At 39.3% G+C, this 19,361-nt stretch overlaps 1 protein-coding gene across 1 annotated transcript in view; it reads left to right on the top strand.

Annotated features, from left to right (window-relative positions):
* dpydb (dihydropyrimidine dehydrogenase b) overlaps positions 1-19,361 on the top strand; it is a 202,947-nt gene that overhangs the window by 65,400 nt on the left and 118,186 nt on the right. Inside the window, exons 4-8 of the mRNA XM_077225503.1 lie at positions 309-396; positions 613-774; positions 10,464-10,660; positions 16,071-16,152; positions 17,967-18,054. Of these exons, the coding sequence (XP_077081618.1) occupies positions 309-396; positions 613-774; positions 10,464-10,660; positions 16,071-16,152; positions 17,967-18,054 (617 nt within the window). The remainder of the gene's footprint in view (positions 1-308; positions 397-612; positions 775-10,463; positions 10,661-16,070; positions 16,153-17,966; positions 18,055-19,361) is intronic.

Raw genomic sequence — 19,361 nt, 5'->3', positions numbered from 1 at the left:
TCTACCAAAATGGAGTTCCCTGGTCATTATGAAGTCAGCAGTATTTATAAGAGGTATCAGTCTTCACCACAGTCAGTGCAGAGACATGTCTAAGATAAAACAAGCATCAGCCATTTGTTTCTCAGCTCTCCTTTTCGAACCACACAAAGGGCAAACCATTATCTACGGCTGCACACCATCAGCAGTGCCAGTAGCTTATTTGACTTGAGTTTTTTTTTTGCTTTACCCTTTTTGTGTTTGTCTGTATAAATCTTTTTTTTTTTATAACTCTGAAGATTTCAAAATAAAAAAATTATTGTTTTTCTTAGATGCCTGAAATGTGCAGATGCTCCTTGTCAGAAAAGCTGCCCCACCAATTTGGATATCAAGTCTTTCATCACCAGCATTTCCAACAAGGTAACACTTATTACAGTGCTTGAACTTGCTCACTCAGCAGTTACGCCGAACAGAGTTTATTGATGTTGGCTTAAGTGATAATCTTATAATCCTTTGCGTATTATATTTCTCAGTTAGTTAAGCATAAGCACTTACATGGCTTTAGTCGGCCAGGTAAAATCTCCAAAGCGCTGCTTGAGTCCATGTTTATCATTGGCTCTATTGTGTGTCTTCTAGAACTACTATGGTGCTGCCAAGGCAATACTGTCCGATAACCCTCTGGGTTTGACCTGTGGCATGGTGTGTCCCACCTCTGATCTGTGTGTGGGGGGCTGTAACCTCTATGCCTCTGAGGAAGGTCCTATCAATATTGGTGGGCTGCAGCAGTTTGCTACTGAGGTAAGGAGCTCTTCTAGTGCAACAGCTAAAACTACTGATTTTTTACTGAAGTCAAAGGTCTCTTGTGGACTATAGGGGTGCAAATAATGTTCAGATAATCGTTCAACTGAATTCAAAGCTAAAAAAGTAAGGCAGAAAAAATATTGTCTGGAAGTCCAAATCTTATTTTTTAGACTTTAATGGTGATTTAATGTAATTATTCCTTCAGTGCTATCCTCTTTTCTTTCTGCTGTCTTGTACTAAGTCTTGTACTTTCACTTCCTCACTCACATCCCTATAACAATCGCCAGGCTCTTTTTAGTTCCTTTGAGAAAAGTCAGTGGAAAAGTCTTTTTCTCTGATGGAATGGACTTTTTCTTCAAAGGTATAAATCAAGAACAAGCTCCGGGAGAAAGAGAAAGTTAGCCTTTGCTCTCTTGTTTTTTCTTTAGTTCTTAATCTTTTTGAGGAAAAGTAGAACACAAGGACTTTAGAATTGAGTTTTTTTTTTATGTTGCCTGCCTAGTATCCCACTACTTTGCACTGTCCTGTTTATTTAGCTTATATGGGCTTATTTGTTGGTAAATTCTTATTGTATTTATTGTCTCTGCTATGATTGACTTATGACTTAGCTGGGTCATTATACAAACTGGTTTTAAACATTCTATTAGACAAATAATGCATTTTAGTATACACCTATTTCAATGCATGTTATTGAATATGCCAATGTTAATGTATTTGGTCTTGGCGGACTAGATCTATGCTGCTGTTGATTATTGCTGCTCTTGCAGGTGCAGTGCAAGTATAGACTTGCTACTGCTAATAGATACACATGCTGCTGTGAGCCTGAAAGCTATGATGCTGCTGCATAAATAGACATAATTCCCTTAGCAGATCTAAGCAGGTGGAGTTAGGAGAGATGGAGGGTTTCAGAGGAATTTTGTTAGCGCACTGCAAGACTAGCTTATATCAAACAATGAACCAGACTATTTAAATGTTGAGCAGGCAATCTCATTGGCTGTACGATCTGCAGAGGCTTGTGCCATGCGGTAATGATGTGATTGCTTGCAGATTGTATGTAAAGTACCTATCATCCTGCGCCCTCCAGAGTTTCATGATATCAATCAAAATTTGGGGGTCTGTAAGATTTGTTTTTAATGTTTTTTAAAGAAGTCACTTATGCTCACCAAAGCTGCATTTTATATGATCAAAAATACAGCAAAACCAGTAATATTGTTAAATATTATTAACATTTAAAAACAGTTTTATATGTTAATATATTTTAAAGTGTAATTTATTAATGGGGATTAATTTCAATAGCCATTACTCCAGTCTTTAGTATCACAGGATCCTTCAGAAATATATATTTTTTACTGCTCAAGTAACATTTCTTTTTAATTATTATAAATGTTAAAAGCAGTGCTGCTTTCGTGCTGCTTAATATTTTTTGTGGAAACCATGACATTTTTTTCAGAATTCTGTGATAAATAGAAAGTTACAAAAAAAACATTTATTTGTAATAGTGTTTATTTGTAACATTATAAAGGTATTTACTGTGACTTTTTATCAATTAAAGCCATCCTTACTGATTTTTATTTATTTATTAATTTCTTAAAATCTTCCTGACCCCAAACTTTTAACGATTGCTTTGTCATGATCTCTGGGCCGTGTTGGTTGCAGAAGAGATGAAACAGGATCTAAGTGCAGCAGTCTTTATTTAGAAATAAACTCAAATCTTCACAAAACAGAATCTCAGGAACAGGGACAAAATCAGGAACAGAACGACCAATGTTTAGACCAATGACATAGAAATAGACAGCAAACAAGAGGGTCGAATTAACTAAACACACCTGAACAGAACTAAACCAATCAGTAACCATGGAGACATACAGGCAGGAAGGAAGACTGAACTAATTAACAACCTAGAAAAACCAACCTAGCAACACAGACAAATAAACTTAAAGCATGACAGCTGCATCCGAAACCGCATACTTCCCTACTATATAGAAGGCCAAAAACAGTATGTGACAAAAGAAGTATGTCCAAATTCACATACACATACAAGAGTAGGCAAAAAGTACCCGGATGACCTCAGGGCTCAACGCTAAGGTTTTTTTTTCTACAGGCCTGGGGCCTCATTTATATCCATTGCCTACACACAAAACAGGCCCTTAAAGAGGCGTGCACCACTTCTGACGCATAAGTTTGGCGACACCGATGGTGAGCTGGAGTTAAATGTCTTTTTGGTCACTTTTAGACAGAAAATCTAAAGAAAATTATACATATACAGAAAGATAATGAAAATATAATTTCACTCACCAAGCCTATCACTTGAAGCAAATATCCATCCCTTCTTAAATGTCTGCACCAGCGAGCGCGTTGGGCCAATTAGTGAAACTGGCGCATATCTAACGGCAAATGAAGTCAAACCGTAAATCTTCATTATGAGTCCTAATCATAAATACAGTGCATGTTCACAATAACAGTTTCTGTTAAGCTTCAGCAGGACGAGGACACAGAATCGTTCTTTGTTTAAGTAGTTCAAAGTTACTATTAGAATGTTATTACCTTGACAAACTGTACATCATTAAAAAGATATAAGACTCAAATTTCAGTATTTGACAACTATTTTATTCTTAGAAACTTAAAGTGACAGTTATGTCTTAATTTGTGTCAGTAGTTATTTAATAAAAAAATTGGCCGATACCTTTAAGATGAATAATGAGCGTCTGCCGCTCCCATTCAGAAAAAAAAACGCCTGTGAGGTCGTCATGAAAGCGCTTGACAAAACAACGTCCCTCGGGGCTTTTAGCTCAAAAATGTGCAGATTTGGGGAAATATTGATAGATTTCATAGGTTTATGTCAGATCTCTATAGAGATGAATAATATTTATTGAAATTATACCCAAATGTGCCAATGTAATCATTACGAGCGCTGGATACTCAGATGTACTGTGTTTTCAATCCATAGGCCGTGTGTCAACCAAAGCGTTTTTAGCTGGCTGAAAACACTAGGCGCTCTGCTGAAAACGCCTAGCTGTGGGCGCTTGAGAGCGTTTTGGCAGCGCTGCGATTTTTCAGTTGAGACGATTCGTTGCTATGATACAGAATATCCGCAGCACAGTTTACTTGTAACTGATTTCGTAGATAATTTGTTTCATACTAAAAAGTTATTTTTCATCCATTTTGTTCAGTTAGCTCTGCTGGTTGACGTCGTTGTACAGAAAGAATGCTGTGACAGTTAGTCGTGTGGTATTTGTCCCGCCCCTGTTTTCCGGCTGTGTAAAAAGTGACAGTGATGAGCGCAGCATTTTTACCAAAGTTGAACATTTTTCAACTCTCGGCGACCAGTAAAAAATGCCGGGCGCTCAGCGCTTGAGCGTTAAATACACGCTCAGCGCCTCGTCACGCTCATGGCGTTTAAAAAACGCAGCGCTCCCATTTAAAACAATTGGAATTATACGCCAGCTGCGTGAAAAAACACTTTGGTGGACACACGGCCATACTGGCAGCCTGAGGGCGCCCTGTGCACATTTAGTCCATATATGGCACACATGAAGAAGAGCCAGATCATGTGACATCCCAGGAACTCCCTGACATAAACAAAGCTTCCAGAGATCGCTGTAACATGTAGATAAAGATGTTTTGGAGACAATAAACATAATTGCTACGATATATGATTTATCTGTGTTCTTCGAGCCATGTCAGGTACTTTTATAATAATAAATTATATTTATAATGTAGGCTAATGCTAATCGATGTAACGTTAGACTTTATCATTGTGCAGAATACTATAAAATAATATATTTTCTGTCTGATTTTTTTTTATCCGAAGCCAAATCAGATCACAGAAGGTTATTTAAAACACTCGACTTGCGGTATAAAGTAAATTTGGAGCAAAAACATGCTTTAATTTCACAAATTCTCTTGTATTGATGGTGTGCAAAGCTAACATGCTACATAGCTGTTATTTTTATGAAAAATTTAAAATAGGAATGCTTAATGAAATGTTTATTTTTTCAAGAAGGGCATTTGATACAGTTTCAAATGTGAAGTAAGAACTTTGAAAAAGAAATTAGGGACTGAAACAGCGTGAATAGCCAGTCGTTAGTAATTATAATGAAGACAAAAGAAATTTTTTTCATTATGACAATAATTCATTCTAAATTTACAATAAACTGCCAAGTGTCAGCTTTCAAATGAGACCATACTTGTGCTTTTAGTGCAAAGGGTTCATGAACTGTATCTGTTTTAGTTTGAGTATGCCATTTCTGGGGATTTTTCAAAAGTGGGGTTGCAGCCTAACATGTTAAATAAATAAAAGAATGATTTAAACTATGTTTTACTTCTGATATAAACATTTAGATTAAATATGCCATTCTCATTAATGGAGTTAAACACTTAAACTTCATGAAATCATTACTGAGAGGTTACAACATTTTTTATATTCAATAAATAGAAATATTTGTTGTGGATGCAATGCTTTTGAACACTTTCCCTCTGGCATGCTGTATTTTAACGTTTTAACTACTGAGATAATTGCTTATCATGATAATAGCAGATTGTCTGAGAAAATAGTTCCCTTTCAAGGGAACTTCGAGCTGCGTCAAACGCTGCGGGAACGCCCCTGCGTTGTGCGTCATGAAGCACGTATGGAATCAGCCCAATGGAGAGATGAAACGTCATAGGCGGGTGACGTCATCGACCAGGAAACTATAAAGCACCCCAAAAACACAAGCGCATTAGCTTCTGTGCTTTCAGTCGCGCTACATGTGAATCTGTCCCTGTGTGATATTGTCTGTCTTACATACCCTGCACCACACAAACAATTTATCCCTATATATATATATATTGAGAGATTATGGCGGACGAACAGCAGTTTAGAAAGTGTGTTCCTCCCTGCTCGCGTTATTTAACGAGCGGGGATACACATGATCTTTGTGTTGTTTGTTTGGGAGTTCAGCATGCCCAGTTTGCTCTCGAGGGAGCAGACTGTGAGCATTGCGAGCGTTTGCCGTTAAGGACGCTCCGCTCCCGCCGGTCGCTCTTTGAGGAGAGCGGTTCGGTGCGCGCTCCCCGCGGTTCGGGTCCCGCTTCTGCCGAGGCAGAGCGGCGGCGCTTATCGTGGGGATCGCAGATGGATCTCACAGCGGGGTTTGAGACGGGCTCTGCCTTATCTCTCCCTTCACCTGTGAGATCCAGTGCCTCAGTCCCGGGTTCGGAAGCACGCGCTGCGGTTTCTTCCGCTCGGGCTGAGGCACCAAGGCTATCCAGTTCTGAGGAACTTGATGTTGTTAGTGTTGAGGGAGATGTGGAGGATTCGCCACCCCACACTCCTGAGAGTGATGAGCTTATGGAGGTGTTAACAAGAGCTGTTGAAAAACTTAATATTGAATGGCCAGTGACTAGACAGGAGTCTGTTTCTAAATCAAAGTTGGATGAGAGATTTTTGCCGTCACGTGTGCAGCCTCCACGCCGGTGCCTGCCGTTTTTCCATGATCTCCACACCGAGGTGTCGAAATCATGGAGAAAACCGGTGTCATATAGAGTGTTTAGTCCCCAGACTTCAACATACGCTAATATTATGGGAGCCAAGGCTCATGGTTATGGTGCGTTGCCTCGTGTGGAAGAGACGCTTGCGAGCCATCTCTCCCCCGAAGCAGCATCATCTTTTAAGGCACCGGCATTACCCACCAAGCCTTTAAGAAACACTTCGGCTTTGGTGGGTAAAGCATATTCGGCAGCAGGTCAGGCTGCGTCATGTCTGCATACTATGTCAATCTTGCAGGCATACCAGGCTGATCTGCTAAGGGACATGAGTGAGAGTGAGGAGGTCAGTACTGACGTAGTTCGCGAACTGCGTCAGGCTGCTGATTTATCCCTGCGTGCCACCAGAGAATCGGCCAAATTAATGGGTACTCTCCCAGGCGGGGGGCACGATACTTCACCCCCGCCCAGAATTGTGGAAACTGTGGGCTTGGCCTCTGAGGGGGCCCAGCTCATAGACTCCGGTCTCTCAACCGAGGTTGTTGAGACCATTCTTAACTCCAGAGCTCCATCCACGAGGAAGCTTTATGCCTTGAAGTGGAAACTTTTCACTTCTTGGTGTGGAGAACACCTGCAGGACCCAGTTAACTGCCCAGTGGGTGCAGTGCTGGAATTCCTGCAGGAGCGCTTCTCCACAGGGTTATCCCCCTCCACACTAAAGGTGTATGTGGCGGCACTAGCTGCTTACCACGTCCCTTTCAGTGGAGTTTCTCTTGGGAGACACCCGCTTATAACTCGTTTCCTCCGTGGCACTTTGAGGCTGAGGCCAGCAGTTCGTACGAGGGTGCCGACTTGGGATCTGGCCATTGTATTAGAAGGTCTTTCCCTAGCTCCTTTTGAACCTATCGAAGAAGTTCCCGAGAAGTTTCTCACTTTTAAGACTATCTTTTTGCTTGCTATCTCTTCACTAAAAAGAATCGGAGATTTGCAGGCTCTGTCGGTTTCACCCTCGTGCCTGGAATTTGCACCTGGCATGGTTAAAGCTTTTCTGCATCCTAGACCAGGTTACGTTCCTAAGGTTCCTACTAATATTGTTAGACCTACGGTTCTGCAGGCTTTCTGTCCTCCTCCATTTATGTCATCGGACCAGGAGAAACTTAATTCACTCTGCCCTGTTAGGGCATTAGACGCTTATGTCCACAGAGCTGCCCTGTGGAGGAAATCAGAACAACTTTTTGTATGTTTCGGGCCACCCAGGAAAGGGTGTCCGGCGTCTAAACAGAGAATGAGCAAGTGGGTGGTTGAGGCTATCTCACTTGCTTATGAGTCGGCTGGCCAGCCTTCACCTTTGGTTGTCCGAGCTCACTCTACCAGGAGTATGGCTGCTTCTAAAGCTCTTTTGTCGGGGGTTTCCCTGAGTGATGTTTGTGATGCGGCTGGATGGTCTTCACCGCATACTTTTATTAAGTTCTATGACCTAGACTTAAGCTCTACCCCTGGGGCACAGGTGCTCTCGTCCTCTGTGCGCTAGTCTCACATGACGGTCATTTGGTCCTATGGCGACGTGGGTATTCGCGTTCCCGCAGCGTTTGACGCAGCTCGAAGTTCCCTTGAAAGGGAACGTCTCGGTTACGTATGTAACCCTAGTTCCCTGATAGGGAACGAGACGCTGCGTCGCTCCGCCATACTCCCGGCACTCCCGTTAGCGCTTCCTTCAAGCCTATCAGAAGCTAATGCGCTTGTGTTTTTGGGGTGCTTTATAGTTTCCTGGTCGATGACGTCACCCGCCTATGACGTTTCATCTCTCCATTGGGCTGATTCCATACGTGCTTCATGACGCACAACGCAGGGGCGTTCCCGCAGCGTTTGACGCAGCGTCTCGTTCCCTATCAGGGAACTAGGGTTACATACGTAACCGAGACGTTTTGTGCAAATAATGCACAACAAGGTCTATCCGTTTCCATTAAAAATATAAATCAATTAAAAATACTATTTGGCCAGTGGAAAAGATTGAGAAAAACTTTCTCTGAAATGTATTTTACACCATTTAATTTATTTTTTCAAAAACAAGGCAAGGATAAGCTACTAAATTATTTGTATTAATGTAATGCGACGGCACTTTCGTATGTCATATTTTCCTAATGTCTTGTATCACGTGGATGAATAATCGTATGCAAATGATATGCAGACTAGGATATGCATAGTAAAACTAGGCGTTGTAAGCTCCATATGGTTATTTCGGGGGGAGACAAATGTGTTACGCTGACTGGGATTTATAAAGTGAATTTTGCGCAGGTTCTGGCGTACGGTTTTATAAGTCTGAATATTTTTTTTGCATACAGCATTTTTGCTTTTTGGGCGCATACACTTTTAGTAAGGATCCTACGCACAGTTTTATAAATGAGACCCCAGGTTAGGCCAGTGGTTAAAATTTTTACTTCCCCTGTCAAAATTTTCACTGGCCCCACCACATAAAAGTAATAAATACATAAAATAAAATAGCCCTAGTTATTGTTTAAGTTGTTTGTGATCCATGTAACCTTAATAAACAATATGACGCCAAAAACTACTAGCCTAACTCATATAAATGTTAAATATTGTTAAAATCAGTAATACAATAGGAACAAATAATCAAGCTACGAGCAATACCACAAATAAATACAACAGAACAAACATTTACAAATGAAATAAACAGTTCTTTTCAGGTTTTTCATGTAGGTCTAAACTAGATATTCAGGTTTTTCTGTAATTTATCCGTTATTGTGTGTATGAGATATTCAGGTACAGAAATCAACTGTAAAATATCACTGCATAGTCTTCACTGTATAAATATAGATGAACCATTATCCAGAGCAGTGAGCAATTTTTTCTGTCTTTTATTTGATGAACGTGTAGAAACAGGAGGACTGCTGTCACTATTCAAAATAAGTACCTACTCAAGAGAGTACGCGACTTCGTACGCAGCCTGTGTTTGTCTTTGGACTTTTGTGTCACTTCCTGTCTCATGTGCCGTAGTTGAGGTATTGTAGTTTTTCACCTTGATTGTATCCACTGGTGTTTCGTGTGTCCCTTGTTAGCCTCCTGTGTATATATATATAGTGTATATATTTTATCAGCCATATGTTTTGGCCTGTTGCTGTATGGTTAGGATTTCACTCGTGGTTCTTAGTTCTCTGGTTTCTTGGAATAGTTTATTATTTTAGTAGAGAAAATATGACGATAACAGGGTTAAAGCATAAAATTGTGAGACAATTTTTTTTTTAACTACATTACTAAAATAAAATAAAAAATGGATTATACTGTACTGTATATTGTGTTCTCATCAAAATGTGAATATATTTGCTAATGCAGCAAGAAAAAAGTAATGCAGACAGGCCAATTAAGCATCTTTTTTGTTAGATAAATATAAATAATTTGAATACAATTTATTCTATTTGTATACTAAAATAAATGAACCAATTTTTTCTCCCATATGGTTAATGCTTGCATTCTTTCCCACAAAAGTTATGTCCACATATGTAAGCCTTTCTGTAGAATGACCCAGTCTTATCTTCTCTTCAACTGACCTCAGCAAATCCCTCCATTTTCACATCCCCCCTCTTTGAAAAAAATCATCCATGAGAGGTCCAGAGAGTCCTGCAGGAGAAGGCCAACCGAACCATCCTGTCAGCTGCTCCTCTGTCACCTCTTACCGTAGAGATGACAGCTTCTCTCTTCTCAAATGTGAAAGGCCAGGGTTGTTTATCAGCCTGTTGATTAGATAAGCCCAAGACAGGGCCATCAGCGACCGTTCGCCTTCCCTCGTCTACTCAGTGCGAGCTCGCCGACATACACAGACCAGCGCCTGCATTAGCGGAAAGCAGGAACTGTACAGTACATCACATACAGTAAATCACATTATATGCCCAGGGCGGCTTCTGGTAAAGAGTCAGTTGAGATGAGATGGTGCAAACTGGGCCTGAAAGGCTTTCTGGAGCTAAATAAGAGAGAAAAGGGAATAAGGTAATCACGGCATAATGTTATTTCATTGGGCTCGAGTGGATCCGTGCTTTTACTGTAAAAAACTCTAGGGAGATCAACTTTGAACTGTAATTTCCAGACTGATTAGAGTTGACAGTGCCTGGGAAATAGGATTTATGTGTACATGTGTATTTTGCTCCAGAAGGAGAAAGAGCCAGAATAAAGGTGAGGTTTGTTTGAGCAGTTTCCTGTGCTCTCCTCAGGTGTTCAGCAATATGGGCATCCCTCAGATCAGGAATCCAGAGCTTCCCCCGGCGAAGGAAATGCCAGAGAGCTACCACACAAGGATCGCTCTCATTGGCTGCGGCCCTGCCAGCATCAGCTGCGCCTCCTTCCTTGCTCGGCTAGGCTACGACGACATCACCATCTTCGAGAAACAGAAATACATCGGTGGCCTCAGGTAAAGTGAATGCTTCTGAATTTCCATCCGCTAAACTAAAGATTATGAGGCACTACTACAAATATGAAGTTATGGATACTCTTAACTACATTCTGAAAAGATCATGCTGGTCTTAGCTGGTGGAGAACTGCAGTCTTGCAGAAAAAAAAAAAAAACATAATCAATGTCCTGTCATAGTTATCTTGTATGTAGAAACAGCTGTCTAGGTTTTTGTGTACAAAAATACAGTAGTTTATTTAATTGTCAATCAAATAAACAAGCACAAAAATAAACAAGTAGATTTAGATCAACCTATTGAACCTATTGAACTAAGGATAGGGAAACCGGTTGTACATACACCACAGCTGTAATTAAATGTAATAGTTTTGTTTATAATTAATTTTATTTATTTGTTTGTTATTACTCATTTTTATTCATCTTGTTTCTAAATATGAGATATTTGCACTTGCATTCAAAAGTTTGGGGTCAGACAGATTTAAAAGAAATTAATAGATTTATTCAGTAAGAATTAAAATAATCAAAAGTGACAGTAAAACTATTTTCATTTCAAATAAATGCTGTTCTTTTGAATGTTCTATTGATCATATAATCCTGAAAAATATAATATTTTCTTCAAACATATAAAGCAGCAGAATTGTTTTCAACATCGATAGTTATAAGAAATGTCCCCTGAGCAGCAAATCAGCATATTAGTATGATTTCTGAAGGATCACCGAAAATTCAACACTGCCATCACTGGAATATATTAGATTTTCTACTTTTTTAAAGTTCAAAAATTAAAAATCATTTTTTTTTATTTGTAATAATATTTCACAATATTGCTGTTTTGCTGTATTTTTGATCAAATAAATGCAGTCTTGGTGAGCATATGGTGAGCACCAACATTGTTTAACAGTAGTGTATATCAACATACAATACCGGCAGGGCTTGACATTAAAGGGTAACTAAACACTAAAACAACTTTTTTTAGTTAATTATCTGTAAGAATGGAGCTTCATAAATGCTGTACATTGATTCGAGTACATTTTTTGACATTTTGGTATAAAGTATTTTAATTTTCAAATATATGGTGTAAAAACGTCCGAGTGCTGCCCTCTTCAGGTTAAACGGAAAGCTCCTGCAGTAGGGGTACTCTCTGACGTAGAATACTCTCTGACGTCACTCTGTCACGCCGTTGGTGCGAGCTCACCACGCCCTTGGCAGCCCCTGGTATAAAAGCATCTGGTTCCTCAAAACTACTGTAGCGAGTCAGGAGTTGGAATTACAAGTATTGAAAACGATCAGGATAGATACTGTATATATTAGCATCTAGTTAGCATAGAATTTATATAGTTATTTAGATTATTTCGTGTTGCCTAGGTAGTTAATCTCGCCTATCGCTCCAGTGTGCAACCTGCATTTTACGTGGGATTGCTTCTCCAACGCAACAGGGGCGGAGCCAGACGATGTAAACATTCGGGGCTTAGCCCAAACCTAGGGGCGGTCCAGGCAGGGGCATACTCCCTTGGAGATTTTTTCCCCATTTACGTCAGCTAAATGCACTATTTTTCAGGTTGTTTGAGATATTAGAAAGCCTAAAAATCTATACACTACCTGGGAAAATTATGATAGTTAGGCCTACTCAGTAAAAAAAAAAAAATCACAGAGTAGAGCCTACAACCTATTTTGTATGTAATTGTTCTCCAGCTGTAGTGAATCCAAAACACCAAAAATGTTAAGGATGACTCATTTTCACCCCTGGCAACTAAAAAGAGGCAACCATTATCTGACTATTTTTAAGTTTGCCTAAATAGGTAAAACACAGTGGTATCTGGTGGCGTGAAAAACTTATATAGCAGCCCTTTTAGACTGGGGCCAAAACGCCACCATAACTCGCTGAGAATAATTTAAGTCTCATGTGTGCAATAAAAGTTCCAAAGACCTGTGTCTTATTATTAAATATGTATACTTTTTGTTCAGAATTGCTGCATTAAATATTGATGATATTGTGCAATATGTTACAGTAAATTAATGATGCGTTGCCCAAAAAGCTTACATATAAAATTGTGGACAGTGATATTCATTTAATTAGCAATACTCTGCTGCTACCATTTATTCATTATCACTGTTCACCATAACAATTCCTTTAATTATGTAAATACTAATATGTTTATTACATTATTACAGGCGCATCTCAAAAAAATGTAATATTGTGGAAAAGGTCATTGTGCTGCACCACCAGAACAAAACTGACAGATTGAATTCTCAGGAAACCTTTGCAGGTGTTTTGAGTTGATTAGCTGATTAGAGATCTTGTCAGGTCGTATAAAAAATTCTTTGTTCTAAAATTCTAAAACATTTTGAGATAGGCGTACTGGAGTTTTGATTTCCATGAGCTGTAAGCCCATCATCATGATTAAAACAATAAAAGGCTTGAAATATTTAACTTTTTATGTAATGAATCTAGAATATATTAAAGATTTACTTTTTAAATTAAAGTATGGGGGGAAAAATAACTTATTGACGATATTGATGCATCTGTACTTGGAATTGTTGTCATCACTTAACTCAAGTGTTAGGCCTACAACAGCAGATTCACATGTAACACTTGTCCGCGGTTCGTCTGACGCTGCTTCTGAATCTCTCTCCGGCCGGTGAGGTTTACTGTTAGTGTTCCGTATAAAAAAACTTTATGATGTCCATAATAACTTCAGCCGGTTAGCCAGTAAGCTCGCTACGACGCCGGTTTAAACATACAACAGCCCGCAAGCGGCCAACCCCTGATGACAACGGCGAAGAAGATTAATTTATATTCTTCTTCGTTAGTTTTTATTGGCAGTTGGCAAACAAGCTGAGTGATGCGCGATGCATTACCGTCCGCCACCACGCACATTGTTTAATTTTTTGCCGCTCCATCAGAAATTCTGAGAGGAAATTAAACAAAGTTATTTTAAAAAACCTAAAAGATTCGGGGCTTTTGACAAACCATTCGTGGCTTAAGCCCAATTAGGCACCCCCCCGCTCCGCCCCTGCAACGCAATGGAGGTGGAAATGGGCTTCTCCACACAGCTCGCGCTGCCAAACGCTGCTTTTCTTGCATGAACTCCACCACCGCAGCGGCGTCATGATGTGAGTGAGCATATATTTTTAATCACAATTTATGTTCCTTCTTATTAGGCTAAAGTTAATCCTCTGGTGTCGACAAACGCGCCGGCACGATTTGCTGATTATTTTTTCACATAGCAGCAAAATATAATGAACGTAATAGTAATAATAATCCTGGAAAATAATACCTCAAAATGACTGAATATAAGAATAATCGGATGCCGATCGCGATGCGGGAGTCAAGACCGCAGTTTGAGCTGGTGTCCACACTCCACACAGACAATTCACCCTCCTCCACTTCAGGTGAAGGTGGGGGAGAAAAGTTCTCGACTTCAAATGGCCGCTCTGTTGCAAAGCTACTTGCGTCACTCCATTTTAGCTAGTTTGATAGCAGCTGTCACTGCGGGTCTCAGGTGCACGCCCCACCCCCCCACTCAGCCCCGCCCTCGGTTCGCCGCCTCTATCTCCGCTGGGCTCTGCCCACTTTTCCAGCATTTTTCAAATATTGCCAGTGGGTGGAGTCAGGCTTTGACCAGGGGTTTAGTAACCCTTTAACTTTTTTGCTCACTAGCCAATGTGGCTAGTGGTTTTCCAAAGTTACTTGCCAGACAGCATTTTTACTAGCCACATTTGTGTTGTTGTGAAATTACCTGATTAAAGTTGACTATGGTGTGCTAAAATTTACTTGAACAAGATTTACAACCCTTTTAAATCAAGACTACATAAATGTATAACAATACAGGTCATTATCATTAGCTCTGATAAGGTTGTGTGAAAAGCTCCTTTTTTAAAATAAAACCATGAATTAAGATAAAGACATAAAGTAGCTTCTTATTGCATAATAAAAGTGGTGCATGGATGTAGAAGATTAATAAAAGAGATAAAAAACTAAACTGAAAAAAACATTATCATTAGGAACACTATCTGTTTAAATATCAGAATCAGACTCAGAATTACTTTATTGAGCCCCGATGGGAAATTCTTTGTTACAAGTTGCAATGGAAAGTAGGTCAGTCTCGAAACCTCACGAAAAATACATTCCATGGTTCGGACAAAGTTAAAATTTGAGGGGAACGTTCCTCTCATCATAAAGACCACATTTCAGTTTGTGTAATTTTTGTCCTCAGGCCCTAATAATGACTACTGGTAAGGTTGACAAGAAATGGATAGAAATATGCAATGTAAATGTAAACACTCCTTAACAACAAGAGCAGTAAATAATAGAGTAGAAAAAAACATCTCTGCATCAATGAGCAACAATGAGCGAAGAAGAACAAATTATTTTTGTCTCAACAATTCAAATTCTGAAAAAAATACTGGAATGTGAGAGTGATTGTGGCGAGCAGGACGAGGCCGAGGGACGTGAGAGAACGGCACGAGGCTGGCGGCATGATTAATGATGAACGCACGAGTCTCGTATCTCTCACGGAGAAGCGGAAGCATAATTGGAGGAGCGACGACTGTGAAGAGCGAGAGAGGACAGGCCTGAATTTTATTTGATGTTTTGTTTTATTGTGTGTGGTGGCAGTCGACCGTGAGGGACTGCCGTCTTTACTTTCGTTTTTGTATTTGTTTTAGATTGTCATTAAAATGTATTTGATTGTTCGCCGGTTCCCGCCTCCTTCTTCCCATAACATATGAACTGCGTTACACTGGTGAAGAAGGAGATGCCTTTTGAAAAAACTACAATTATTCAACCCGCCAAAGTGGCTAGTTGGAGTGACTGTGTTACCTGCCACGGGCAAAATCAACCGGCTTTTGGCGGGTTGGCGGGTGTTAATGTAAAGCTCTGAATACCGGACATTATTATTATTATATTTATAAATAACCTGTCTTTTCTTTTTGCGTGTGTGTTTTTTGGTAATATAATGGTTCTCCTGGAGCTTTAATGTGGGGAACACGCACTTGAGTGCAGAGAGATCACATGTGTGGTTTGAACAGGTGCCTTTTTCTCCTAAAGGTTATTTACTGAAGAAGTCTGAATTATACACCACCTTGTAATCCCCATTATTACTATTTTATTCACGCCTGATAGGGACTGAGATGCTGCCGAGCTTGTCATATTCGCCATACCTCTCACATGCATCATGGGGTGTTTATGCGGACATCGATTTGCACAGTGTCAAAGCAACTGGACATTATTCATTTTCAATGAGAGTTGGCACAAACATGATATAGAAAGACTGCTGTCAATGAGACAAAGTAAAACAGAGCTTAGTACACTGATCGATCAGAGCATCCTTAGTGACTAATCAATACAATGCAACAAAGAAACAATTGTAAATATTAAAATATGTTTTGTGTGTCTTCCTGTTTTTGTTCACAGCACTGCTGAAATTCCTCAGTTCCGTTTACCCTACGAGGTGGTGCAGTTTGAGATTGATCTGATGAAGGATCTTGGTGTAAAGGTACCAGTGGATGACATGGCAGGATTTCAAATCCTTCCAACCCATCAACAGCCAAATGTCACTGACATTAATAAACGTGCAGGGAAAAAAGCAAGCTAACAAAACACAATTAAAAGCCACATTAGTGAGGCAAGTAGTAAAGACATCCATCTATCCATTGACTGAGAGCTGTGATGGTAAGAAATGGCAATCAATAGTCCTCATCCAGATCACCTGACCATGATTAATTTGATTTTAGTCTTGAGAGAGCTGGAGAGAGAGGGAGGGTGAGGGAAAGGGAAAGGGTTTCTCAAACTCAATGAAGGTTGGTTAAGGTTAGGTAAGGAGTACACTGACTCCCATGAGCTGACTTTTACATCAACACTTTATTCATTTTCAGCAAAGAAATTCTATCTTCATTGCCTCAATCATTTTAGAGCGTCTGATGAGGATTTCACCATATTCCTCTATATACAAAACTTTAAATTCTTCAGTTCCCATGCCCCTAAACAGACTTATAATCAAATACTACCCAAGAAATAACTCCCAAGTTCACAACCCACAAGTCATCTTTACAATTGAGCACTGAAATATACTAATATTACTATTAACTGCATAAGCTTAACAATATAAGCATAAGCTTAACAATTATGCTAAATTATTGTGTATTTGATTTAGGGATGCATGACAAGTCACTACCATATCAATTGATATTGGATATACCAAACCGATCTCACGGCAATTTGTACGTATTTTACGAGGTGGCTAATTCGTACGAATTCATACGACCTCAGTCTTATATATCGTATAAATTCATACGAATGACCTACCCCTGACCCTGCCCCTAAACCTAGCCATCACTGGGGTTTAGACAAATCGTACGAATGAGGTCGTACAAATAAAATATGTTAAAATGTTAAAATAAAAACAGTTATTTTAAACTAATACAGTTTCACAATATTACTGTTTTTACTGTATTTTCTGATCAAATAAATGCAGCCTTTGTGAAAATTAGACTTCTTTCAAAAACATTACAAAAATCTTACCGACCTCAAACTTTTTTAGTGTTTCGGACAATATTGTAAATTTAATTGTGCTGCTCATTTTTAGCTTTTACATGTAAATTACCTTTACCTACCTAATGCTCAAAATGAATATCCATTTTTTTTTTCATTTAGTTTAAATAATTGCACATGAAACTATTGACTGTTGACTTATTAGAATGGAAAATTATGTATTACTATATTCCTTTAACTTGCATAGCTTACAGTATATGACAACCAAGAACAAAACTGTCCATGTTGGCATCTGTCTTAATTTAACTGGCTTCTACCAAGTTACAGATGAATATGCTGTACAATACTGTACAATATAATTGGACGCACAGCCTTTGATGTCAACAACATAATATAGGGAAGTGTTATATCCGGTTCAATCAACCCAAGTGGATAAACCTGTATATTTTGCTTACCTAACTATACATGATTATATTGTTAGCTACGTTTTAGTTTTTGCATTCAGCTTTATTTTCCTCTGTAGTCTGTGACGCTTTAAAAATAGACCTGAGATCCACAGCTTGTGAACCATGGTTCTATTTGTCATTTGTACCCCAACACATAGCGGCCCTTGTGACCATAGAATCCCTCTGTTTGCACTAATGTATCATAACTTTACTGGTCTGTATACTGCTGTCACAAATGTTGCGGGATGATTGATGTAATTATGTCCCGGAATTCACAGCTGCGTAGAATAATTGACGCTAACATCCTCTTTATGTGAATAGTACAGACAGATGGAGACAGCTGAGACAGATGCATTTTTTTCCCCCCCGACAGGTTGTTCTTGATAAGGGGCTGGGGCAGAACGGGATGACTCTGACCTCGCTGAAGGAGGAGGGCTTCCAAGTGATCTTCGTTGGCATTGGTCAGTCCTTCTCTAGAGTTACTTTTGCCTCTTTTGTGTGTGCTTTTTCCTTTATTTTAACATCATTTGTCATGTGCTTGCTGACACCCTGTGTTGATTAACTAATTATTTTCTGCATAAAAAATGTGTGATCTCCTTCAATGGAGGCCACTGAGGGAAGTTAAACTCATTTCCCCCTCTCAAGGGACACCCATAACCCCTATCCTCATTTCCCTTGACATCTAACTCGCTTGTCTGTGTAATGCTCCCCGTTTCATTGTCTCTTTTTTCTGTCTGTCTTCTGTGTGTTGTGTTGTGTTCTGTCTTTCTTTCAGTCTCCCCATCTGTTATGTGTCCTTCACTCTGTCTTTCCCTCTGAACACACACACCACATCTGCCTTCCTTGTTAAATGGCACATTAATTTTTCCATCCAGACTTGATGTCCGTATTGAACCTTAAAGAGATCATTAAAAAATTAGAGAACTGGTTCAGAGTTTACCAAAAATATTTAATTACTTACCTTCACGTTGTCAAAACAGTGTAAGTTTGAGTTTCTTTCAACAGTTGAACACGCATTAAATGGAAATGTATTTATTTTCAAAGTTTTTTATAGATCTTATTGTGAACTATTCATGAATAAAACCTCATTTTGACAACTTGATCTTCCTGTGACACATCTCACTCCTCTCTGGTGACACACAGTATGCAGGACATCATTTCATCAATTGAAACCCTGCCCCTTTCTTGCAATCTACTGTAATCTTGCATTTATATCTGCCTACATCCAATCAAGTTGATTGAACCAAGTCCCTACTTAATTTTTTTTCCTTTTGATTATTCATTTCACTTAAATGTGAACACACACACACACATTTTGCCTTCTATTTTTATTAAAGTAATGAAATATTGTGTGTATTGGTGTGTTGATTTGAGAAATTCAAACATTCCTTAAGGGTGACAGTGTACTTTGTGCTTCTTTCTTCTCCTTATAATTAAAAGGAATACGTATCATTTATTATGTTTGAATAAGCGCTACTTTTTGGTAGCTTAGCTTCATTGTTATTGAGACGGGCAAGTCTCAGAACTGCTCTGGGATTTCTTTTTCTCATAAAGCAACAGCAATAAGCTGGAAATCATAAAGGAAATGATTACATTTGCGCCTCTGTGATATTTTTTCACCACTTCTCTCATGTTGTCTCTAAAGTCAGCCTCTACAGTGATTGACATGCAAATGTGTACCTTTGCCTTTGAGAGAGAGAAATGGTTGAAAAACACAGATAAGGATGTTTCTTTTTGGCCTGTAAAAATAACCGTCATGTTCCACGCA

The sequence above is a fragment of the Siphateles boraxobius genome, unplaced genomic scaffold (assembly GCF_051911475.1).
Source record: "Siphateles boraxobius isolate OS27281-9 unplaced genomic scaffold, OSU_SipBor_1 1, whole genome shotgun sequence".
NCBI lineage: Eukaryota > Metazoa > Chordata > Actinopteri > Cypriniformes > Leuciscidae > Siphateles > Siphateles boraxobius.
Note: the sequence above shows the minus strand (reverse complement) of the source record. Positions and strands in the feature narration are given on the sequence as shown.